General features: G+C 48.1%; 2 protein-coding genes across 8 annotated transcripts in view; one reads left to right on the top strand and one right to left on the bottom strand.

Moving 5' to 3' along the window:
- Window positions 1-51: 51 nt before the first annotated feature.
- MRPL51 (mitochondrial ribosomal protein L51) lies at window positions 52-1,412 on the bottom strand. 3 transcript variants are annotated; one of them, XM_084617678.1, is made up of 4 exons: window positions 1,280-1,412; window positions 828-920; window positions 604-711; window positions 52-375 (listed from the first exon to the last, which is right to left on the bottom strand). In XM_084617678.1, exons 2-4 carry the CDS (start codon window positions 910-912, stop codon window positions 179-181), a joined length of 390 nt encoding a protein of 129 aa, XP_084473804.1. In that variant the 5' UTR covers window positions 913-920; window positions 1,280-1,412; the 3' UTR covers window positions 52-178. The 3 variants fall into 3 exon arrangements, with proteins under 3 accessions (XP_084473804.1, XP_084473805.1, XP_084473806.1); XM_084617679.1 differs by lacking the exon at window positions 1,280-1,412 and adding an exon at window positions 1,159-1,257; XM_084617680.1 differs by lacking the exon at window positions 1,280-1,412 and adding an exon at window positions 1,037-1,167.
- The window catches only part of NCAPD2 (non-SMC condensin I complex subunit D2), a 61,001-nt gene continuing 41,953 nt past the window's right edge, over window positions 1,350-20,397 (top strand). The window contains exons 1-18 of one of the 5 annotated variants that reach the window (XM_084617659.1): window positions 1,350-1,445; window positions 4,280-4,355; window positions 5,988-6,046; window positions 6,498-6,679; window positions 7,090-7,229; window positions 8,084-8,211; window positions 8,293-8,416; window positions 8,488-8,635; window positions 10,125-10,322; window positions 10,514-10,648; window positions 11,208-11,292; window positions 13,010-13,187; window positions 13,498-13,625; window positions 13,953-14,153; window positions 15,453-15,627; window positions 17,379-17,463; window positions 18,277-18,410; window positions 19,581-19,713. In XM_084617659.1, the coding sequence (XP_084473785.1) occupies window positions 1,409-1,445; window positions 4,280-4,355; window positions 5,988-6,046; window positions 6,498-6,679; window positions 7,090-7,229; window positions 8,084-8,211; window positions 8,293-8,416; window positions 8,488-8,635; window positions 10,125-10,322; window positions 10,514-10,648; window positions 11,208-11,292; window positions 13,010-13,187; window positions 13,498-13,625; window positions 13,953-14,153; window positions 15,453-15,627; window positions 17,379-17,463; window positions 18,277-18,410; window positions 19,581-19,713 (2,346 nt within the window). In that variant the 5' untranslated portion in view covers window positions 1,350-1,408. Of the gene's footprint in view, window positions 1,446-1,537; window positions 1,768-1,947; window positions 2,046-4,279; window positions 4,356-5,987; window positions 6,047-6,497; window positions 6,680-7,089; window positions 7,230-8,083; window positions 8,212-8,292; window positions 8,417-8,487; window positions 8,636-10,124; window positions 10,323-10,513; window positions 10,649-11,207; window positions 11,293-13,009; window positions 13,188-13,497; window positions 13,626-13,952; window positions 14,154-15,452; window positions 15,628-17,378; window positions 17,464-18,276; window positions 18,411-19,580; window positions 19,714-20,397 lie in introns of those variants that run through there. The other 4 variants (XM_084617662.1, XM_084617661.1, XM_084617658.1 and 1 more) reach the window with 4 other exon arrangements.

Genomic DNA, 20,397 nt, shown 5'->3' on the forward strand with positions numbered 1-20,397 from the left:
GGAGTAACAGCCGTGTTAGTCTGTATTCGCAAAAAGAAAAGGTGCCACAAGTACTCCTTTTCAGTTTATTATGATTTTACAACACCCCATTCTGTGCACAGCTCCAGGTGTTAAACCTGTTAGACCCAGAATGCCATTCCTTCCAGGATGCACATGGCTAGCTCTCACAGGTCTGCTCCTAGCGGTGCTTTCCAGTGCGGTTGAAGCGTCTGTATAGGAACCTGATCCTTTTGTTAAGGTTCTTGTAATCCTGTTCAAACATTCGGTGTCCTACAATTTGCTTCTTGCGGATGCATCTTTGTAGCTCATTTCCCCTCCAGCCTCGCAGCCACCTGGGCCCTGTGATCAAGTCCTTGGGGTGAATGTGGAAGTCTCCTGAGGAGGAAGGGGTAAGTGGGAAACAGATGCAAGTAACAGGAAAACAAACCCAGGGTAGCAGAAATGTTAGCCCCAGGTCCCATCAACTTCAATTCATTCTGACACCATTACATTTTCCCCAGCCCCAGAGTAGGACTAACCTCTACTCTCCTGACCCCCTGATTTGGAGTTCCAGTTATTTTCCCTTCTCCCGTGACATCTTCAGACCCACACTTGGTCACTTACCTAGAATTCCTATATTGTCATAGACCCCAAATAAGGCTCGTTTCTCTGTCCAGCGATCAACCTCTTTAGGTTCAGGGGGCGACTTCACATGGATCCAGCTGGAGACCCCTTGAAACGGAGAAGATAGCTGAAGAACTACATTATCAGTAGAAGGGCCTGACCCTGCAGGTCGCCCTTGCCTGGCCGGGAGGGCAATACAATGTCAGGGTGCGTGCCCCGCTCACCACAGTGGAGGCTCCTCGCGGCCTGGAGCAGAGACAGGCTACGGCCCAGGAGGCCCCATCTTGCCAGCTGCAGCAGAGGCCCCATTGTCCACCCTGCAAAGACAGAGCCCCGGTCACCGGAGCGGCCCCGACAGAGCCCACGCAGCCAGGGCGGGACGACCGGGCATGCGCTCCCCGCTCCCTTCCCCCAGGAACCACGGGGCACAGACCGGGCAAGCCCGACTGGAGCAAGGGACTTAGGGGCAGCCCAAGCCCCGCCGAGACACAGCCATCTTGACCGGCGGCTGCTTCCCACAATGCACCGCTCCCCACGCGGCCTGTCCTGACGCACCCGGTATCCCTGGCCACGGGTCCAGACCAAAGCAACGACAGGTGCTGTCCCCGGACGCCCCTCCCTGACTACGAGCCCGGGCTCGAAAGATTCAAACCCTCTGCCCCCGCCCCCGCCTTACCAGCGCCACGGACCAGGCGTTGGGCGGCCCAGATCTGAGAGGTGGAAGGAGCCTCTGGGGTGTGATTGGTTGTTGGGTTCCAACCGCCCTCTGATTGGCGCCGGTAACAAGGAGGCGGTTGTAATTCGAATGCGGGAAGAGTTGACGGGAACTCTGCTGTTCGGAGGTGGGTAATTGGATGGAGGTGAGCAAAGCGGTCTGTGCTGTGATTGGCTCCCTGGTTTTCCGCGGGCGCTGATAGGCGGAAGCTGGGGGTGATTGTGCTTGCCCGGGCGCCGCGCGGTTTGACCGTTGGGAGGAGGCTCTTGGGGTAGGGAGGCAAGGTGCCGCTGCCGCCCTGTTCCTGGGCAGCCGGGAGATGCCGTCGCCGCTCCCCTGGGAGTTCCACCTGCCCCTGTCCCCGGGCGATCTGCTCCGGAGCGGGGGCCCCGCGCAGTACGTGGTGCAGGAGGTGCTGTCTCTAGCCCAGGTTGCTGTGCAGCTGGCGGGTAAGAGGCGCGGCTCTTTCTCCTCTCCCCCCCCCACCCCCGGGCTGTGCGGTTAGTAGCGGTGCCGCCTCTCACGTTATGATTGTGACTGGCAATTTTGGGAGTGTTTTTCCTGGTCTCATGAAAACGGATTCTCCCTTATTCAAAATGGCCGCCATCTTCCTTTGCTGTCAATGGGGCTGAAGCCAGCAAAATGGGCGCCATCTCCCGACGGTCTGGCGGCGTGTGGGAGTGAGGCTGCCTTTGGGAAAGTTGGCTGCGCTCTCCAACCGTTTGTGGTAGGTTTCAGAGGGGTAGCCGTGTTAGTTGGTATCAGCGAAAACAACGCGCCCTCGCTGATGATGGGTTCTGCTAGATAACGATCCAAAGCAGAGCGGAGGGACGCATGGCAACAAAAATGGTTAGGGGACTGGAACACATGACTTATGAGGAGAGGCTGAGGGAACTGGGATTGTTTAGTCTGTGGAAGAGAAGAATGAGGGGGGATTTGATAGCTGCTTTCAACTACCTGAGAGGTGATTCCAGAGAGGATGGTTCTAGACTATTCTCAGTGGGGGAAGAGGACAGGACAAGGAGGAATGGTCTCAAGTTGCAGTGGGGGAGGTTTAGGTTGGATATTAGGAAAAACTTTTTCCCTAGGAGGGTGGTGAAACACTGGAATGCGTTACCTAGGGAGGTGGTGGAATTTCCTTCCTTAGAAGTTTTTAAGGTCAGGCTTGACAAAGCCCTGGCTGGGATGATTTAATTTGGGATGGGTCCTGCTTTTGAGCAGGGGGTTGGACTAGGTGACCTACTGAGGTCCCTTCCAACCCTGAGATTCTATGATTCTATGTTCATTTTCATTATGTGAGTCAGATGCCACCAGCAAAAGTTGATTTTCTTTTTTGGGTGGTTCAGGTTCTGTAGTTTCTGCATCAGGGTGTTGTTCTTTTAAGACTTCTGAAACCGTGCTCCACGCGTCATCCCTCTCTGATTTTTGGAAGGCCATTCAGATTCTTAAACCTTGGATCAGGTGCTGTAGCTATCTTTAGAAATCTCACATTGGTACCTTCTTTGTATTTTGAGAAATCTGCAGTGAAAGTGTTCTTAAAATGAACAACATGTGCTGGGTCATCATTGGAGACTGCTGTAACATTATATATACGATAAAATGTGCGTAAAACAGAGCAGGAGGCATACAGTTCTTCCCCAAGGAGTTCAGTCACAAATTTAATTGACACTTTTTTTTACACAAGTATCATCAGCATGCATGCATGTCCTCTGGAATGGTGGCCAAAGCATGAAGGGGCATACAAATGTTTAGCATATTTGGCACGTAAATACCTTGCAAAGCCGGCTACAAAAGTGCCATGCAAACACCTGTTGTCGCTTTTAGGTGACATTGTAAATAAGAAGCGGCCAGCATTATCTCCCATAAATGTAAGCAAACTTGTTTGTCTTAGCTGTTGGCTAAACAAGAAGTAGGACTAAGTTGAGTTGTAGGCTCGAAGTTTTGCTGTTTTTGTTTTTTGAGTGCAGTTATGTAACAAAAAAAAAAATCTACATTTGTAAGTTGCACTTTCAGGATAAAGAGATTGCACTACAGAACTTATATGAGGTGAATTGAAAAATACTATTTCTCGGGTTTTTTTTACAGTGCAAATATTTGTAATCAAAATAATATAAAGAGAGCACTGTATATTTTGTATTCTGTATTGTAATTGAAGTCAATATATTTGAAAATGTATAAAAACATCCGAAATAGTTAATAAATTTCAATTGGGATTCAACAGTGCAATTAAAACTGTGATTAATTGTGGTTATTTTTTTTTAGTTAATTGCATGACTTAACTGCAATTAATTGACAGCCCTAGTAAATACATGTAAAAAATTGAGAGGATTACTGAAAATTAGGGAGGATTGGCATCTGTGCTTCATGGATGGTCCTGTAGTAATGAGATAGTGTCCTGGGACAGCAGAAGTCAGTGGAGCGGGGAGTTGGGAAAATGTTGATACTGGATCTGGGGCCCTGAGCTCTGCAACAACACTTACCTTCTCCCACTGTCTTGGGACTTCTCTTCTGCTTGGATGTCAAGTAGAGGAGAAGCCCCAAGGGAGCCAGCAAGTCAGAGACCTGATGCTGTTGGATCCAGGGAAGAGGTTGGGGGAGGACACTTCAGGCAGTGAGGCAGGTAACCAGAGGAGTCCTGACAGTAATAGACAAGGGATGTCTGTTCCCACATCTTAGGGGTGAGGAGAGGATAAGTGGAGTCTCCATCTGAGCTGCCAGAGAGGGGTGTCCATTTTCTGTCCATTGAAGGTTGTCTTTTCATCCTGAAATTATTACATATAGCCAAAAGAGTGGAGGGGAGTTAAAAAATCAAGAGGCTAAAAAAAAAGTTTAATAGCTTTTGTTTTTTTAAATCTCATGATTTTGTGGGGCCAATCTCATGACTTTTCGGCATTTGTTTCATGATTTTTGATCTCTTGCAGTTGGCAATATTGTGTTAATTGTGTCTCCCCGTCTCTTCAGAATTCCGGGAGGCATTCCGGGTGCAGGGGCCTCTGGCCATCCTGCAGCACTTTGACACCCTCTACAGTCTGCTCCAGTGAGTATACCCCGACTTGCGGGGGTGAGGGTGAGTGGCTTGGTCATGGGTTTCAGGGATGATGATCAGTGGTAGTGGGCACTGCTGCTCTTGCTCCTACCAAGGGTTCAGGAGAACAGAGTCCTGGGTATGTCTGCAGAGGTATCCAGATGGGGCTAGGTCAGTTAAGCACTGCTGGGCCCGCACATCACAATTGTACCCATCTGACTGAGCTGGACACCCCTGTCCCTGCAAACTTCTCATCCACAGGGTTCTGAGCCCCTGGCCAGGTCCGTTTATAGATGCCTCGTCTTCCTGAGTGCAGTGGGGCCTGATGCTGTGAGTGGCATAAACCCATCCCCACCCTATGGTTATCCCACTGGGATACTAGTTAGTAATGTAATAACATAAACATTAACTGTTTAACTGGTTACTGCAAATGCTATCTTGGGAAGGAGAGAGTGTTAAGCTGAACCAAGGGAGAAGTTTGGGAACCATTCCCAGTGCTGAGGGATCTATGAGCATAGACACCTCACTGCTGGGAATTGGGAGTTCCTGGAGGAAAGGGACTGTTACAGCTGGGCAGGAAACAGATTTCCTATCTCACCAATATTTCAGGTAGGCCATTTTGTCTCTGTCTCTCTCTCTCCTTTTTTCCCCCCCCCTTCAACATCAGGACAAAACTGACACCCTTTGATGTGTGTGTGTGCACGTGTGATACAGCTGTTTTGAGTTTATTACAGGATAATTTGGTTTTTCTGGGTGGCTGGTTGTTAAATAGCATTGAGTGATGGTTTGTGTATGTGAATTCAGTCTTAAGGCTGGAGTGAAAATTGCTTGTCAGCTTATTTTGCAGTTTGGATAGTTTGTAGTGGGAAAACCTCTTGATTTGTACTAGTCTAGGTCTGCAAAACTTTTGCTGGCATAGCTCTGTCAATAAGGGGTATATAATGGTATCCTATACTTGGCAAAAACTAGACAAGGCCTTAGTTACCATATTATAACTTTTTGCATTGCCTTTGTCTTTTGTAACTTTTTGTGTTCGTACAATATCAGACTCTCACTAGTTCAAATAATTTGCATTTCCAGACCATAGCTAAGTGTTTGGTACTCAGAAGTGAAGTGGTATTTGCTTAATAAGCTTATTCAATAAGCAATAAATTCTGATTGCTCACCTAGGTCCATTCTTTTGTTTACATTTTGTTTATAACATTTTAAAATGTTCTATGAAATCTTTGTGTACGTGTAGAGGCCTGTTTTGGAGGTGCTGATGCACTATAGTAAGAGGTTTTGCTCTTAATGTAGGTGTTCAGTCCGTTACCTGAGGAAGAATATAGTGTATCCTCCCAAAACTCTAGCACATACATTTTGAGTACTGAATTTTCTGAGAAATTACAGGTAAATCCATCAATGAGTTAAAATCAGTTAGATTAGTTCTTTTGTCTCCAAATTCTCCAGGGAAACTCTCTGCGGAACCGATTTGAACCTTCTCATAAATTGAGCCCTCTAGTCACAAATGTGGGCAGGTTGGGAGAGGACTGGGTTTAGAAGACAAGTCTAGAGCTGCTTCTGAAGACTCTTGTGTTACAGCCTTGAACTAGACCTAGTGCCAGTGGTCATCCTGTATTTTGTCATCTGTTGTCTGTCTCACAGCCATTTCCGATCCGTAAATGCTGCAGTCAAGGAGGATGCCCTGGAGCTGATGGGGAAAGGTAGGTATGAGGACCCTTCTCCCCTTGTGGAGGGGATGGTGAGATGTTTGCTTCCTCCCTGCAGCTTTATGATGAAATGAAGGCAAATGTGACCCCATTGGCCGGGCTGCACCCTCACCCATCCCTGATACAGGTCTGTAATCTTGGCAGGCAGTGCAGAGTCGTGTGCGTTCGCTGTAAGGGCAGACCGACAGGAAGTCCCATTTTCCATTTCATTCCTGGCAGGAGATATGCCTGCCCCTAGCAAGTGGTGCTAGGAGCTGGGCAGGATGTGGGGACAGGGTAAACTTAGCATCTCTGGGTCCTGGGTCACAGGGTGTAGCCCAAATTATGGCTGGTGAGGCATGAGCACAGTTCTTTGGTAATCTGATGGCTGCTGTGAATTTCTTACAAGGGAAGTGGGTGCTTGGGTGTGTATGGGTAGTGATGCTTATGCCTTCTCACTCTGCAGTGGTGTCCCGTCACTCCAGTGACCTCTCCTCCATCTTGGATAATCTTGACCTGAGCCCTTCAGACCGCACCATTCACCTCAATGCTCTTAAAATGAACTGCTATGTACTGACACATCTAGTGGAGGCCTTTGAAATAGACTCCTGCAAGAGTGGCTTGGCAGGGCTAGATCCCAGTGGGAAGGTATGTATGCGGGATTGGGGGTGGATTTTATGAAAATTGAGATGCATAAACTTACTGGACTCCATTCAACTTTGTTCGTGCTCACTGATGTCCCCTCAGAGAACTGCAATATCAGTTCAGTGGCATAGCTGGGATTTCCCATATGGATACTGGGCAGGCCAATATGACATGAGGAAAGGCAGGTTGTGGTACATGCACCTCTAAGAATTGCTTATGGGCAGCAGCTTCAGGAGACAGGACATGCCGCCTCTTCCCCCCCGCATATTAGAGGAAAGCAGCTGCTTCCATTTGGTGTAGCCCTTTGGTTCCTGGCAGGTTTGAGGCAAGGGTTTCATTACTGTAAAGCTTGAGTGTTGCCTCCGGTTTTAAAAGGGAATGCTGCCTGATGTAAATACCCATAATCTCCTCAGAGCAAGAAGAACCGCACCACGGGCTCAGGCTTCTGCTGGGAGGAGGAGAGGCAGCCACTCATACAGCTGTTAACACAGTTGCTGCAACTGAACCTCCGTCGACTGTGGTGTGGTTTGGTGGTGGAGGAGGAATTCATCAGGTAAAGGTTGAAGTGAATGTTGGGGAGAGGAAGGCAGGATGGAATGGCTGCAGGGGGTGAGCTATATGTGGGAGACTTTTGGAAGGGCTGACTTGTAAGAGGAGTAGGTAAATCAGTTTGTCCCACCTCATTCAAAGGCAATCTATAGGATGTAAACCTCAGGGGAGTAAGGAGGTCAGGGTAAGACTGAACCAAGGGAAAAGTTTGGGAACCATTCCCAGTGCTAAGGGATCTATGAGCATGGACACCTCACTGCTAAGGCCCTGAGAAAAATCTTTTTTGTTCAATTCACTGCAGTGTCATGGGTAAATGTTTGAATTTCCTGGGACAGGCATGGCTCCTGAGTCTCTCTCCCCCTTCTCCCACCCTTTTCAAACTGCTGTGATTTTTTTTTTTTTTTTTCCCAACATGAGAGAGGTGTTCTCAGTGCTACCCCCTTTCCCTGCTGGCTAGACAAGAAGTAGCAATGATGGCCTAGGGTGGAGTGAATTGGGCTTGGCTGAGCCAGACCACCTGGTGACATGTGTTGATACCTCCGCCTGCCCCTGCTCCCCAGGATGGAACTGACCCGCTAGCCCATGATGAACAGCTACAGCCTCCATAGATAGGTAGGAGCGTCTCCCTGCTGTTGGAAAAACCATGGCATTGGGCTAATTTCATGCAGTCCATGAAATTTACACAGGGCCTTATTCATTGCTTAGGGCATTGGGAAGTTGGAGCCTGAGCAACAACACTCTGCCCTGTTCTGTCCCGGGGTGAGGAGGTGGAAACTTAGAGGCTCTGCCAGTTCAGATCTCTTTGGTGGGGCTGTCAGATTAGTGTCAGGTCTCCTTCTCTCCCTATTTTCCTTTCAGCTTAGTGACTGGCAGCTGTTACCGCATTCTGGAGAAACCCAATATCAGCCACCAGAAGCATCGGGCCATGCGGGAGGCAGTAATGCATCTACTTGCTGTGGCTCTGACTCACTATGACCACATGCTCAGTGAGTCTGTCATCTCCCCTTCCTGATGTGGGACCCCCTCGTGTATCCTCTGACCCTTTTTCCCCTCCTCTGGTTTGGCAGGTGCAACTCTGAAGATCACACAGATGCTGCAGCACTTTGAACATGTAGCCCCAGTGTTCGCAGGAGCTGTGAGCCTGTGGGCCACAGAGTATGGCATGAAGAGCATGGTGGGAGAGTTGCTGAGGTGAGAAACTCTCCAAGCCCATGCCCCCTCCATCCCCAGCAGCCTTGGACACTGACTCTTCCTTTGTGCAGGGAGATTGGCCAGAAATGTCCACAAGATCTGACTCGAGATGCTTCCGGAGTGAAGGGTTATGCTGCCTTTCTCACAGAACTGGCTGAACAAATCCCAGCGATAGTGCTGTCAAACATGAGTGTCCTGCTGCATCACTTGGATGGAGAGGTACTGCTTGGAAAGGGGCAAAGCACAGCATCTCAAGGGAAATGAATGTGTAGCATAGTGGTGTCAGATCTTTTGGCCTGAAGACTGAGCGTATTTCACAAAGATCAAGGGGTTGCAATCAATATTCTGGGGCTGATTCTCTGCCTTGCTCCACTCCCTTCATGCTCCAGTGATGCGAACAGAGCCAGAGCCACGTGGTACAGAAAGTACCATGCTGGAAATTGTTCCAGCATAGGTAATATCCAACAGCAGAGAGATGCTGCTCTCCATGGGGCTCCCACAGCCTGGCAAGGAAGCAGCCAATAACAGGAGTGCTGTGGGTATTTGCCAGAGGTGGTTTTACCAGGTAAAATGGTTTGTACCACCACAGAACAAAGTAGTTAGTACCAGCTTAAGGCATTTTCTATTTTAAAAACTTTCATTAATGCGTGCCACATTCCTCTTAGCTTTAGTTACATATTCAAGTTGTGGTTACATATGGCAGTAGATTTGTAAACGAATTTAGGTTTGTACAAATAAAAAGTAAAACTTCAGTGGGCACAATACTCGTATGTAATTATAATATCGAACATCAGAATGTCTATACATTCTGGTTTGGTATTTTCTAAAGGAAGTTATACATGTTATGACTCATTTCAGTTTTAAATATTTATATGAACAAAAGTTGAAAACATTTGATTATGTGGAATTGACAGTAATGCAGGGTTGAAGCATTAAGGAATCAGAAGCATGCAGAATTGCAGACTACCACCAAGTCCATTTGGCCATACAGCATTCTGTAGTAGAAGACCAGCTTTGACATAGTGGATTGACCAAGCCTATTCCTCAGTTCTTTGAATGGATGTATCCAAAGTTTGAAAAGATTTGTTTTGTACTTGCTGGATGCTGATGCAATTATTTTTCCCAGTTTAACCTGGGCTTAAGATGGTATTTACAGCATCTTGTCCTAAACTAGTTTTTTCTGGGAAATTGCCAACCCTGGCCAATAGAGCAGCCAGAACTTCTGTCTTTCCTCATCACGATTCAGCATTTGGCCAATAGAGTAGCTGCTGAGAAAATGCATCAGGAAAAGAACAGCAGCTGTTTTGGGGCTGCAGGGGAAGTGGTGCTCCCCATAATAAGGAGCCAGATTTGCTTTTATTTAAACTGAAGGGTGTGGCTTACCTTCAACTCATAACTAAATACAAATTTTCTTAAGTCATTCTCAAAGTCCACAAATGATACTCATGCCACGGATTGGGTGCTGTGGACCTAGGTGCATAGGAGGGCTGGGAGACACAGCCTCCTGGGTTCAGCCACACTTGCTTGTTGTCACACAGAAATTCTGTGGTGGAGCAGGGAATTGAATTTGGGTTTCCCAAATCCCAGGCTAGGTGCCGTAAGCACTGGACCATCCTTGCTGCCTTAGGATGAGTCCTGGTTGGATAGGGGCTTCAGGAATATGCCCTCCCTTCACTCCCAGTATAATGAAGTCATTTTCTCTCTTCAGAGCTATGTGATGAGAAATGCCATCCTGACAGCCATGGCAGAGATGTTGCTGCAGGTGCTGAGTGGAGATCAGCTAGAGGAAGCTGCGAGGAGTACTCGGGACCAGTTCCTGGATACACTGCAGGCCCATTTATGTGATGTCAATGGGTTTGTGCGCAGCCGTGTGCTGCAGCTCTTCACGCGGATTGTCCAGCAGAAGGTGAACCTCTACATGAGGAGCCTGGGGGGTTGGCCTCAAACTGCTCTCCTATGTAAGGGAGAATATCAGGCCTCTTGCTGGGCTCTGAGGAAACTTGGCTGCAAAGAGCCTTCCCAGAGTGAGGAATGAAAGATTGCATCTAATTTTTCCAGGGCCTCTGGGTAACCTCTTCAATCTGCTCTTTGCTGCAGGCCTTGCCCTTGGCTCGGTTCCAGGCTGTGGTGTCTCTGGCTGTGGGCCGTCTCCAAGATAGATCAGTAACAGTGGCTAAGAATGCCATCCAGTTGCTGGCTGCATTTCTCTCAAACAACCCCTTCTCCTGCAAGGTAACCCTTTGTACCATGCTGGAATTTCTGTGCCTCCCCTGGGGCAGGAGCCCCCAGGGAGAGAATGGTCACCAGTCTTTGGTTGTGGCTCAGGCTCAAGTTTGGAGGCTTCCTTGTTTTTCCTCTGATCCAGGTGCCCTAGTATCTGGGCTTTCCATCCTTTCAAGCAGCTTGCATGTATGCAGGGGCATGGTGTATGCCTCTTAACTCTGCTAAAAACCTGCTCCAGTTTGATTTGAGTCTGCGGTGGGGATTCTTTTTTGGGATCTTGCTCCACTGCACCCCCTCTAGGCCATGAGGTTCATGCTGTTGAACACCCTTCACTTAGACTTTGTCCCAAACTGCCTAGCTTCACAGATCAGCAACCTACTGCAACCCCCGTTCTGGGAAGTGGACTAGAACCAGCTACTCCAGCTTCCAAAATCAGGTGTCTTCTACGGGCCTGGGGTATTTCAAGTGGGAGCTGAAAGCAGGCTGTGGGGGAGAAAGGAGGATCCTAAGATTTAAGAAGATGGAGGATAGAAAGTGAAACATTCCCATTCTCCCCTCACATCCCCAGCTAAGCTGCACTGATTTGGCTGAGCCACTCAAGAAAGAGATGCAGAAGCTGCAAGAAATGAGGGACAAACGTACAGCAACAGCTGGTAATTTCTTTCAACTGGCTAATCTCCATCCAAGTGGATATCCTGTGCGCTCCCAGCAGGAGTTCCTGTGCACTTCTTATTCTACCTCCTGTCTTGCATCCATATTCAACCTGTTGGCCTTGCCCTGTGATGAGCTGCCAAAATCTTAACCGGTTCCCTCCTCACCCCACAAGGGGGTCGTTGCCCACCCCTGCCCCCCGGGACTCCTGCCCCATCCAACCCCCGCGTTCCTTGATGCCCTCCTTCCCCCAGGACCCCTGCCCCATCCGCCCCGTCCCCTGACTGCCCCCAGAACCGGGCAGGAGGGTCTTGTGGGCCACCGTAGTGGGTGCCCGTCCCACCCCTAAGAGCCCCTAAGGACCTGCCGAGGGCTGAGGTGGGGAGTCCCGTCAGTGCTTAGCTGGGGCAGCTCCCAGGAAGCATCTGGCAGGTCCCTCCGTCTCCTAGGGGCGAGGGAAGCATAGCTGGGGGGGAGCAGGGGGAGCGGCCGTTCCCCCACTGATCACATCAAAAGTGGTGCCTTAGATGCCGTCTCCAGGGGTGCTCCAGGGCTGCAGCACCCACGGGGAAAATTTGATGGGTGCAGAGCACCCACAAGCAGCTCCACACCTAGCCCCAGCTCACCTCTGCTCCGCCTCGTCCCCTGAACATGCTGCCCTGCTCTGCTTCTCCACGCACCCACCCAGCTTCCCATGAATCAACTGTTCGCTGCCTGCTTCTCAGCCCTCCCAGGCTTTCCGCTGGCTTCCCACTCAGGCCGAGGGTGGTGGAGGTGAACTGGGGCGGGGAGTGGTTCCCCTGCGTGTGCACTGCCCCTGCCCCCAGTGTGAAGCTGCCGCCTGCTTCCTGTGCAAACAGCTGATTCCTGGGGAGCCTGGGGGAGGGAACAGGGCAGAGAAGCAGAGCAGGGTAGTGCCTTCAGAGGCAGAGCAGAGGTGAGCTGGGGGCGGGGAGCTGCCGGTGGGTTCTCTGCACCCACCAAATTTTCCCCTTGGGTGCTGGAGCACCCATGGAGTTGGCACCTAAGGTGCCACTTTTGGCCAGTTAAATTTAGAAACCCTTTTAGAACTGGTTGTCCCCCCGCGGTACAATCTGTTCTAAAAGGGATTCTAAATTTAACAACTGGTTCTAGTGAACCGGCTCCAGCTCACCGCTGGCCTTGCCCCAATCTCTTATCCATTTGACATTCTGTGGCCTTAGAGCAGTGGTTCTTAACCTTTACTGCAGCCTGCACCCCTTTGGTTCTCAAAATATATTCTTGCACCCCTTATCAAAAATCATTGAAGTAGGTCAGTTCTTTAAACCTAGATATTTTTTTGTTTGTATATTACAGTAATTGTTAAATGTAATACATAGGTTTGATTAAACAAAGTAGTTGTACTTACGTGCCTGTGCTTAATTTGTGTTTTCGATGATTTATCTTCTAAAAAAAACCTGGCATGTCTCGCACGCCCAGAAAACGCATCTTGCACCCCCAGGGGGTGCATGCACCCCAGGTTAAGAACCACTGCCTTAGAGCATGGCCCAGACCATCAGAAGCTCTCCGTAGGGAGAGGGAGGATTAGGAGGGGTAAGCAAAGGGAGTGGATCTAGCCTTGGGGATCTAGAGAGGGGAATGCAGGACCCCAACCCCATCTCAGTCTAAGCTGTTTCCCTCACTTTAGGATAATGGGTCTGGATATCTGTATCATTCCCTTCCTCTGCCCTCTTTTCCTAGCTGCACTAATTACCCCAGAGGAGGAGTGGGAGGCCATGCAACCAGAACTTAGGGCCACCATACATCAGCTCCTTCACCCATTGCAAGGAGACGAGGAGGAAGAAACACTCGAGGTTGAGGAGAATGCACTGAATACGGCTGAGCGTATCATCCAGTTGCTGAGGAAGCTAAATTACAAGTGAGTGGGGGACCCTCCAGTGGGCCCCAGTTGAATGGGTGGGGCCTTCACTCTGGGGAAGAGGGTTACTCTAGGAACTTCCATCTGTAATCATATCATTAGGTGAGGTCTGAGCCCTGGGAAAGGGGTAACACCATGTGGGAGATTGAAGACTTGTGTGGAAAGAGCTCTGTTCTATACACTAGGCTGGAGGTGCTGACAGGAGCCACTGTCCCACAGGTCCAGGGACGAAGCTGAGTGGTGGATTTCTTCACTGACATACTCTCCCCACCTAGTGGATGATTTCTTATTGTGTGTCCTCTCTATCCAGGGATGCTATCCGTCTAACACAGATGGCTGTGTGCCACTTCCAGGGGATGGAGCCCTTCACCAGCAGTTCAGGGTTGGAGGGTGACAAGGAAACCATGATCCTGGGCATTCTGAGGACACTCTACACAGGTAGCTTTTTTGAGCCTGCTAGTTTTTTGTCCTGGGGCCATATTGATTCCAATACTATAGAGGTGAAACACTTTAGATCCCTTTTCTTCAGCCCTGTCTTTGCTTGTATTGCACCATACCATAGTAGTGAGACTTCACTGACAGTGGAGTGAGAATCCAGCTCTAGGTCTAAATCTCCCTTTTGACTACCTGGCTGAGCTGATGTTAGATTGTGTTGTTTGGAGAGGGGCTCTTGGTTTACGTCACCAGGGGTGAAGGGGGAGAGGTCAAAGAGCAGTTTCTCATGGCCCACAGCATTGTTTATGGATCATTATTTTTGCTGTGTAGATTCCCACCTGGAAAACCATATCCAACATCCTTTGCATAGCAGTGGGGATGAAGACCCTGTAATAGAGCAGCAGCCACCACCTGAGCTGGTTAAGCAGGAGATGCTGGTGCAATATCTGCAAGATGCCCACAGCTTCTCTATGAAAATCACTGAAGCCTTGAGCATGGTCAGCAGGATGATGTATGAAAGCTCTGTCTCTGGTAGGTTGGGTAGACACAGATCAATCATCCTACCCATTAAGATTTCCCAGGTCCTAAGCTTGGTGTATGAGAGCTCTGTTTTGGTTATGTGGGAGAGGCCGGGACTGGAGTAGGCTGGACAGGTGCCTTGGGGGTTTGCCTACCTTATTTACACTAGGCTCACAATACCAGTCAAGAGGGTTATCATGGGGAAAGTGCAGTCTTGTCGGGGGGAGAGAAGGGCTTCCTCTGGTGTCAATAAGCTTCAACAAGCTTTTTAGGTAAATGTAGAGGATTCAGCCTGAGGGCTGAAGATATTTCAAAATGTCAGGTGGTCGCAATCAATTTTTTGGGGCAGATTCTCTGCTCTGTTCTTCTTTTCTGCTTGGGTGGTGTTCAAATAATGGACACCCCCTGCAGCTCTCTTGTTTTCCCTGATATACACAAAGAGCCAGCATAGCTGGCTTCTATGTTGCCACACTGCATGGTTCCCAGGTATGCCAAAGAGCAAGGAGAGTGGTTGGTGGTCCATGCTATGCTGTGGCTAATCACAGCTGGTGTATGGCCTCTGGGAGCAATAGCCAGCTGGTTCAAGTTGGAACAGACCTCAGGATGCTGCAAACCTGTGTAAGAGGTGGGGAGGAGAATCAGAAAGCTGTAAATACTTGATTCGCAGCTTCTCTTTCCTTAAATTGTCCTCTTCTCTTCTTCCCCCCCATTCCCCCCTCTTTCTTCTGGTTTGGTGGGCAGCAGCAGGGGGCCACAGGAACCATCTTTGCTTCCCAATCTCTGATGGAGCCAGTCAAGCTCTTATTGTACTCTGCCTGGGGCTCCTGTAGCCTGGTATGAAAGATGCCATGGAGCAATTGGATCAGTTGTACAAGAAAATGGTATAACAGTGTGTGGCTGGCAGGCATGCTGCTGAGTAGCTGCAGTAGGGAAGAAATGGCAGCTGCTTTAAATCACTTTTTTTCATAGCAAGTGATCTGTTTCAAAATGCTTTTGTTCAAAAATTGCAGGCGTGGCTCTGGAAACGTTATCGATTCCTAATCAAATACAGGGTTTGTTGGTTTTTGTTTTGGGGGGGGGGGATTGACATATTTTTGGGCCACTGTTTGGACACTGCTGAAAGCGCTGTAGCAGCCACCTCTCTGCCCCACGGGGAGGGGACAATAGTGTGTATGGGGAGAGAAGGGGGTGTCTTTTGTATGTGTGTTATGAGTTTGCTGGAAGAACAATGGGTGCATGATTTATTTCTTAATGATGTCTCTGGCCGGGATTGTGTAAAGCTGAACTGACTTCTCTCTCTACTCCCCACAGTGGTGCAGGAGGCCATTGAGTTCTTTGTGACAGTCTCACAGTTTGGTGTCCCCCAGGCACTGCATGGAGTTCAAAGGATGCTTCCTCTTATATGGTCTAAGGAGCCAGGTATTAGAGAAACCGTGCTAAGCGCCTACAGGAGGCTCTATCTGAGCCCCAACGGGGACTCGGAAAGGTATGGAACCCCCAAATCAGGAGGTGCTGTTGGAAATGGAGTGTGGACAGTGCTCAAATTCATACTGAGCTGTAATACTAGTGGGTGATGAGCTGCAGGGTGGCTTAATGAAGTTCCGGGGTGCAATCCAGACCACTGAGGGGTTGTAATTGCCTGCCCTGCAACCTTGAGTGCCTTGCAATGCTTTGCTATTTGGAGCTATCAAAGTGGGCCAGTGTCACACCCTGTGTCTGTATATAGCTGCAGCCCTGGTCCAGCAGCTAGTCAACACTCTAGTCACACACTGGCTTCCACCAGCATTGGTTACTACTTGCCAGATGTTCCCAACCCACTCCCAATCCTGAAAATGTGTGTTCTGCACTACACAGGTAGCTTTTCTGAGCTCGCTAGTTTCTTGTCCTGGGGCTGTATTGATACCAGTACCTATAGAGGTAAAACACTTTATATCCCTTTTCTTCAACCCTGTTTCTGCTTGTTTTGCACCATACCATAGTAGTGAGACTTCACTGACAGTGTGGTGAGAATCCAGCTCTAGGTCTAAATCTTCCTTTTGACTGCCTGGCTGAGCTGATGTTAGATTGTATTAGCCCTCTCCTGCGCAATTCAGATATTAAAGGTCAGTTGCCTCTGTAAAGATTTGCTACTTTAACTGGAGTTACAAAACACTGGGTTGATTTTAGATTAAGGAAGATGGGATTTTAAGTAGAGCTTAAGTCATTTAAGTGATTAAAAAAATTTGCACGATTAATCACACTGTTAAACAATAATAGAATACCATTTATTTAAATATTTTTGGATGTTTTCTACATTTTCAAATATGTTGACTTCAGTTACAACTAGGGCTGCCAATTAATCGCAGTTAACTCGCGCAATTAACTAAAAAAAAATTTAATTGTGATTAATCGCAGTTTTAATCCCACTGTTAAACAATAGAATACCAATTGAAATTTATTAAATATTTTCGATGTTTTTCTACATTTTCATATCTATTGTATTGTGTGTGTTTTTTGATTACAAATATTTGCACTGTAAAAATGATAAAAGAAATAGTATTTTTGAATTCTCATACAAGTACTGTCGCGTAGTCTTTGTGGTGAAAGTGTAATTTATTTACATTATGAAAATGGCAACACTCTTCCAAGATTTCACTTTCGTAGTTTGTATCACTTCGAATAAATCTGATATAAAACAAGGCTTCTATGTTTCATCAAGGAGTATCAGATGTGAAACAGCATGAAGGTATTTAAGAAGCCGACTCAGTCCCTCCTTCACAAGCATTCAGGTCTTGAGCAGTCCAAGCAAACAATGCACATTACAACAAAGCTTAAACTTGTTCTTCATCATAGTTTTAAAAACACTAGCTGCCTATTTAATTTTAAAAACAGCAAAAAATATCCACCTCCCTTTCCATTTCTTATAAGGAGTCTTGAAGTTTAAATCTCCTCAGTGTGATAGATATGCTTGGAAGTCCAGGAGTTCTGGGCTGCTGGCTCCGCACCTGCCCTAGGGACAGCTCTGCCCACCATTAGGGAACTTTTTCCCAAGAACCCCCTATAACATTTCGTGAACCCCCAGGGGTTCACGAACCCCAGTTTGGGAACCACTGCCCTATTCCCAGATGTTTATGTATCCTGCTGGGGGAAGAGAGTACAAGCACACTACATTTCACAGACTGGTTTGCTGTGTGTGGGATTTGGATCTGGGAGGTAGTTGCATGTAAATTGCCTTTTGTTTGCTTATCTCCTGTATAGGGCCAGGGCGGAGAGTCTGGTGCGGTCTCTTTCCCTCCTCATGGTAGATGCATCACTAGGGACCATTCAGTGCTTAGGGGAAATAGTAAGTACTAGTCCCACCCTGTATCAGATTCTGTCCAAGATTTTGAGCCTTTGTTTTGCTCCCTGTGAAGGGTTTGACTTGCTGCTGGTGCCTCCTTGTGGCTGGGCTTGGCATAGCAGTTTTCTCCCTGCTGCTGCCAAAGGCTGCTCTGCCTCTGTGGTGACCTGCCTCTTCCTTGGCCCTCTGGCCAGGCCGCTTTAATGTCTCTTTTCTTCCTGGGTAGTTCATGAACAAAAAGTAAGTGGAATTAACTCAAATAAACTGAGTTAATAAGAAATAGACAGGAATAATTCCCTCTTACCCCTGGTCTACACTGGGGGGGGGGGGTGATCTAAGTTACGCAACTTCAGTTACGTCAATAACGTAGCTGAAGTCGACTTATTTAGATCTACTCACCGCGGTGTTTTCACTGTGGTGAGTCGACTGCTGCTGCTCCCCCGTTGACTCTGCCTGTGACTCTTGAGGCGGTGGAGTACAGGACTTGATGGAAGAGCACTCGGGGGGTCAATTTATCGTGTCTAGACTAGATGCAATAAATTGACCCCCGCTGGATCGATCACTACCCGCTGATCCATCAGGTAGTATATACATACCCTTAGTGTGTATCAGAATCTGTCTCTCCCTTCCCTCAGGGAGGGGCCTTTAGTTTGTGGTCATTTGGGAAGCTCCCTTGTTGTCCAGTGTAGGGTTTGTATACCCCATCACATCACAGTAATTTAGCCATCCCAATAAGATCCCCTCATGAGGGTGTGAAACATGTCCCACTTGCTGTATTCTTGCATCCCTAGTTAATGTTGTCCCCTTCCTCTCCAGATCTCAGAGTTTGTGCAGAAAGATGAAATAAAGCCACTTGTGGTCCACCTGCTCTGGGAGCAGTTCACTGAGAAATCACCGTGTTTGTCACTGGAGCGCCATGCTGCTGTCATGCTGCTGGGGATGATGGCACGGTAAGCCCATACATAGTTCAGGTCTTTCTGTATCAGTACTGATTCCATGAAAGCAAGGAGTCTTCCCAGAGTTGAGTACATACAACGCCTTTGTGGACTGCAGCATCTGGCTCTAGATTCTGTGGCAAGGTCCCTGATTTCTGCAGAGATGGATCATTCAGAAATGAATACTACTTGAATTAGACATGGAAATACTGTGTCCCACCAGCCCCAGGTTCTCTAGGTTGTTAACTTGATACTGAATTCCCTGTGGTCTAAGCTAGGCTACCTTCCCTTTTTTATGGTATATTATACTACGCTTCTGTGTACCTAGTTACAGCTGCATTCTACAGATGAGGGAAAGCTACTGAATAGGGGTATTTGAAGACTTTGGTATTGCAGATGAGATGTATCTTTCCGTCCCCACTTTGGTCAGGGGAGGAGATGGCTTTACATTTTGGGACATGGGGATTTCAGTTCTTTATCTCCCAACCTAGTGATCTATGAGAGCACATACCTGCCCCCACTGGTCCTCACATCCCCTACTGCATCAGTCCATGATCCACCTAGTGGGTGTTTCCAGAACTCTTGATGTTAGAGATGGGAGAATCCCCAGTGAGGTCCGTGTGGTGCACCCTTCACCTGTGGGGCTGCAGCCAGATCATGTCACAAGTGTTAAGTATAGATCCTCAAAGATATTACTGCTGCGCAGCCCTAGGGTAACTTTCAGCAGCATTTGCGAAGCAGACTGACCCTTTTTTTTTTTTTTTTTTTTTTTTGCACAGGAGGGGAGGAGGGAGCAGAACTACCCTGAGCTGCTGGACTCTGTTCTCCTCCTCCTGTAAAAATGATGTCAGATGCTGCCTCTTCTCCTTTCATTACCCCAAAAATCTTCTCTGCTCTTGAGGGGGAGAAGAGGTTTGCAACATTGTTTCAGCTATAGCAATGTACTGTCCAGTTTGCTTAGTTTCAATGCTGTTGGCCCCCCACCAGAGCATGTGTAATACCCACCTCCCTGGAATTTGGTTTACTGTCTCAGCTAGGTCAGTTGGCAGCTGTTTTCTCAGGCTCAAGTCCCTCCTCGTCCCTGGGGCACAAAGTAAACTTTGGCCGTTTTCACATATTTGATGTAAGCTTTCAAGAGCAACCCTACCTAATCACATGTATTTCCTCCTAACCACTGCCACTCAGGGGAAAGCCAGAGATTGTGGGCAGTAACCTGGATGTTCTGGTGAAGACTGGGCTAGATGAGAAGGTAATTGAAAACTATCGCCTCGCCCAAGAAGTGTGCAGTGCCATCTCCAAACTTGCCAGCAGCAACAAGGTAAGGCTAGTACTTTGCAAGTGAGCTCCCCAAAACCAGAAATGTTGAGCATCTTAAATGGGCTGCCATTGTTAGATCATCTATCCATGAACCTCTAATTCATAGGAAAAAGGTTTATCAAGTCTAGGTCCACACATCCATATGATGCCTCCACAATGTAGACTAGAAGATGTAAGTGGAACCATTTCTGTCCATTACTGACAAGATAAGGCTAACTTCATTTGGTGGAAACTGGGACAGCAGATTCTCCAATTGTTTTCCCATCAGTGAGCTTCCAGAGTGGTAATTGAGATGGAGGCCAGCTTGACCAGCTGGGGAGTCTGTTTCTTCAAACCATCTGTCCTAAATTCTCATAGCATCAGGTTCAGATCTTTGTTTATATTGGTGGAAGAATCGCATTTAAAGTTTTACATGTAAATTGAAGGTCAAACAGTGCAGTGGACTGGCTCAGTCCCCAGAGAATACAGCAAGTGAAGTGATCGCTCATAGGTGTCTGCAGCCCTAGATTCAAGAATTGGGACACAATAGAGCTTTTTGCTCCCCAGACCAATACAAAGCCTCCCAGATTGCTATCTAGTACCCTTCCAGGAGAAGATGATGCAATAGGAGAGCCTGTCTCAGACATGGCCATCCAGGTTGTTGAATGTGTTTTTGCTCTGTCCTGCCCACACAGCCATCCAAAAG

This window comes from Lepidochelys olivacea (assembly GCF_965140295.1).
Source record: "Lepidochelys olivacea isolate rLepOli2 genome assembly, chromosome: 1".
NCBI classification, from domain to species: domain Eukaryota; kingdom Metazoa; phylum Chordata; order Testudines; family Cheloniidae; genus Lepidochelys; species Lepidochelys olivacea.

Bases quoted from the DNA above. Each gene is read 5' to 3' on its own strand.
- MRPL51 (XM_084617678.1), bottom strand. From the start codon at position 912: ATGGGGCCTCTGCTGCAGCTGGCAAGATGGGGCCTCCTGGGCCGTAGC. The intron at 712-827 runs GTGAGCGGGGCA...CTCCGTTTCAAG, and splicing joins CGCGAGGAGCCTCCACTGTG to GGGTCTCCAGCTGGATCCAT. The intron at 376-603 runs GTAAGTGACCAA...CTTCCTCCTCAG, and splicing joins TGACAATATAGGAATTCTAG to GAGACTTCCACATTCACCCC.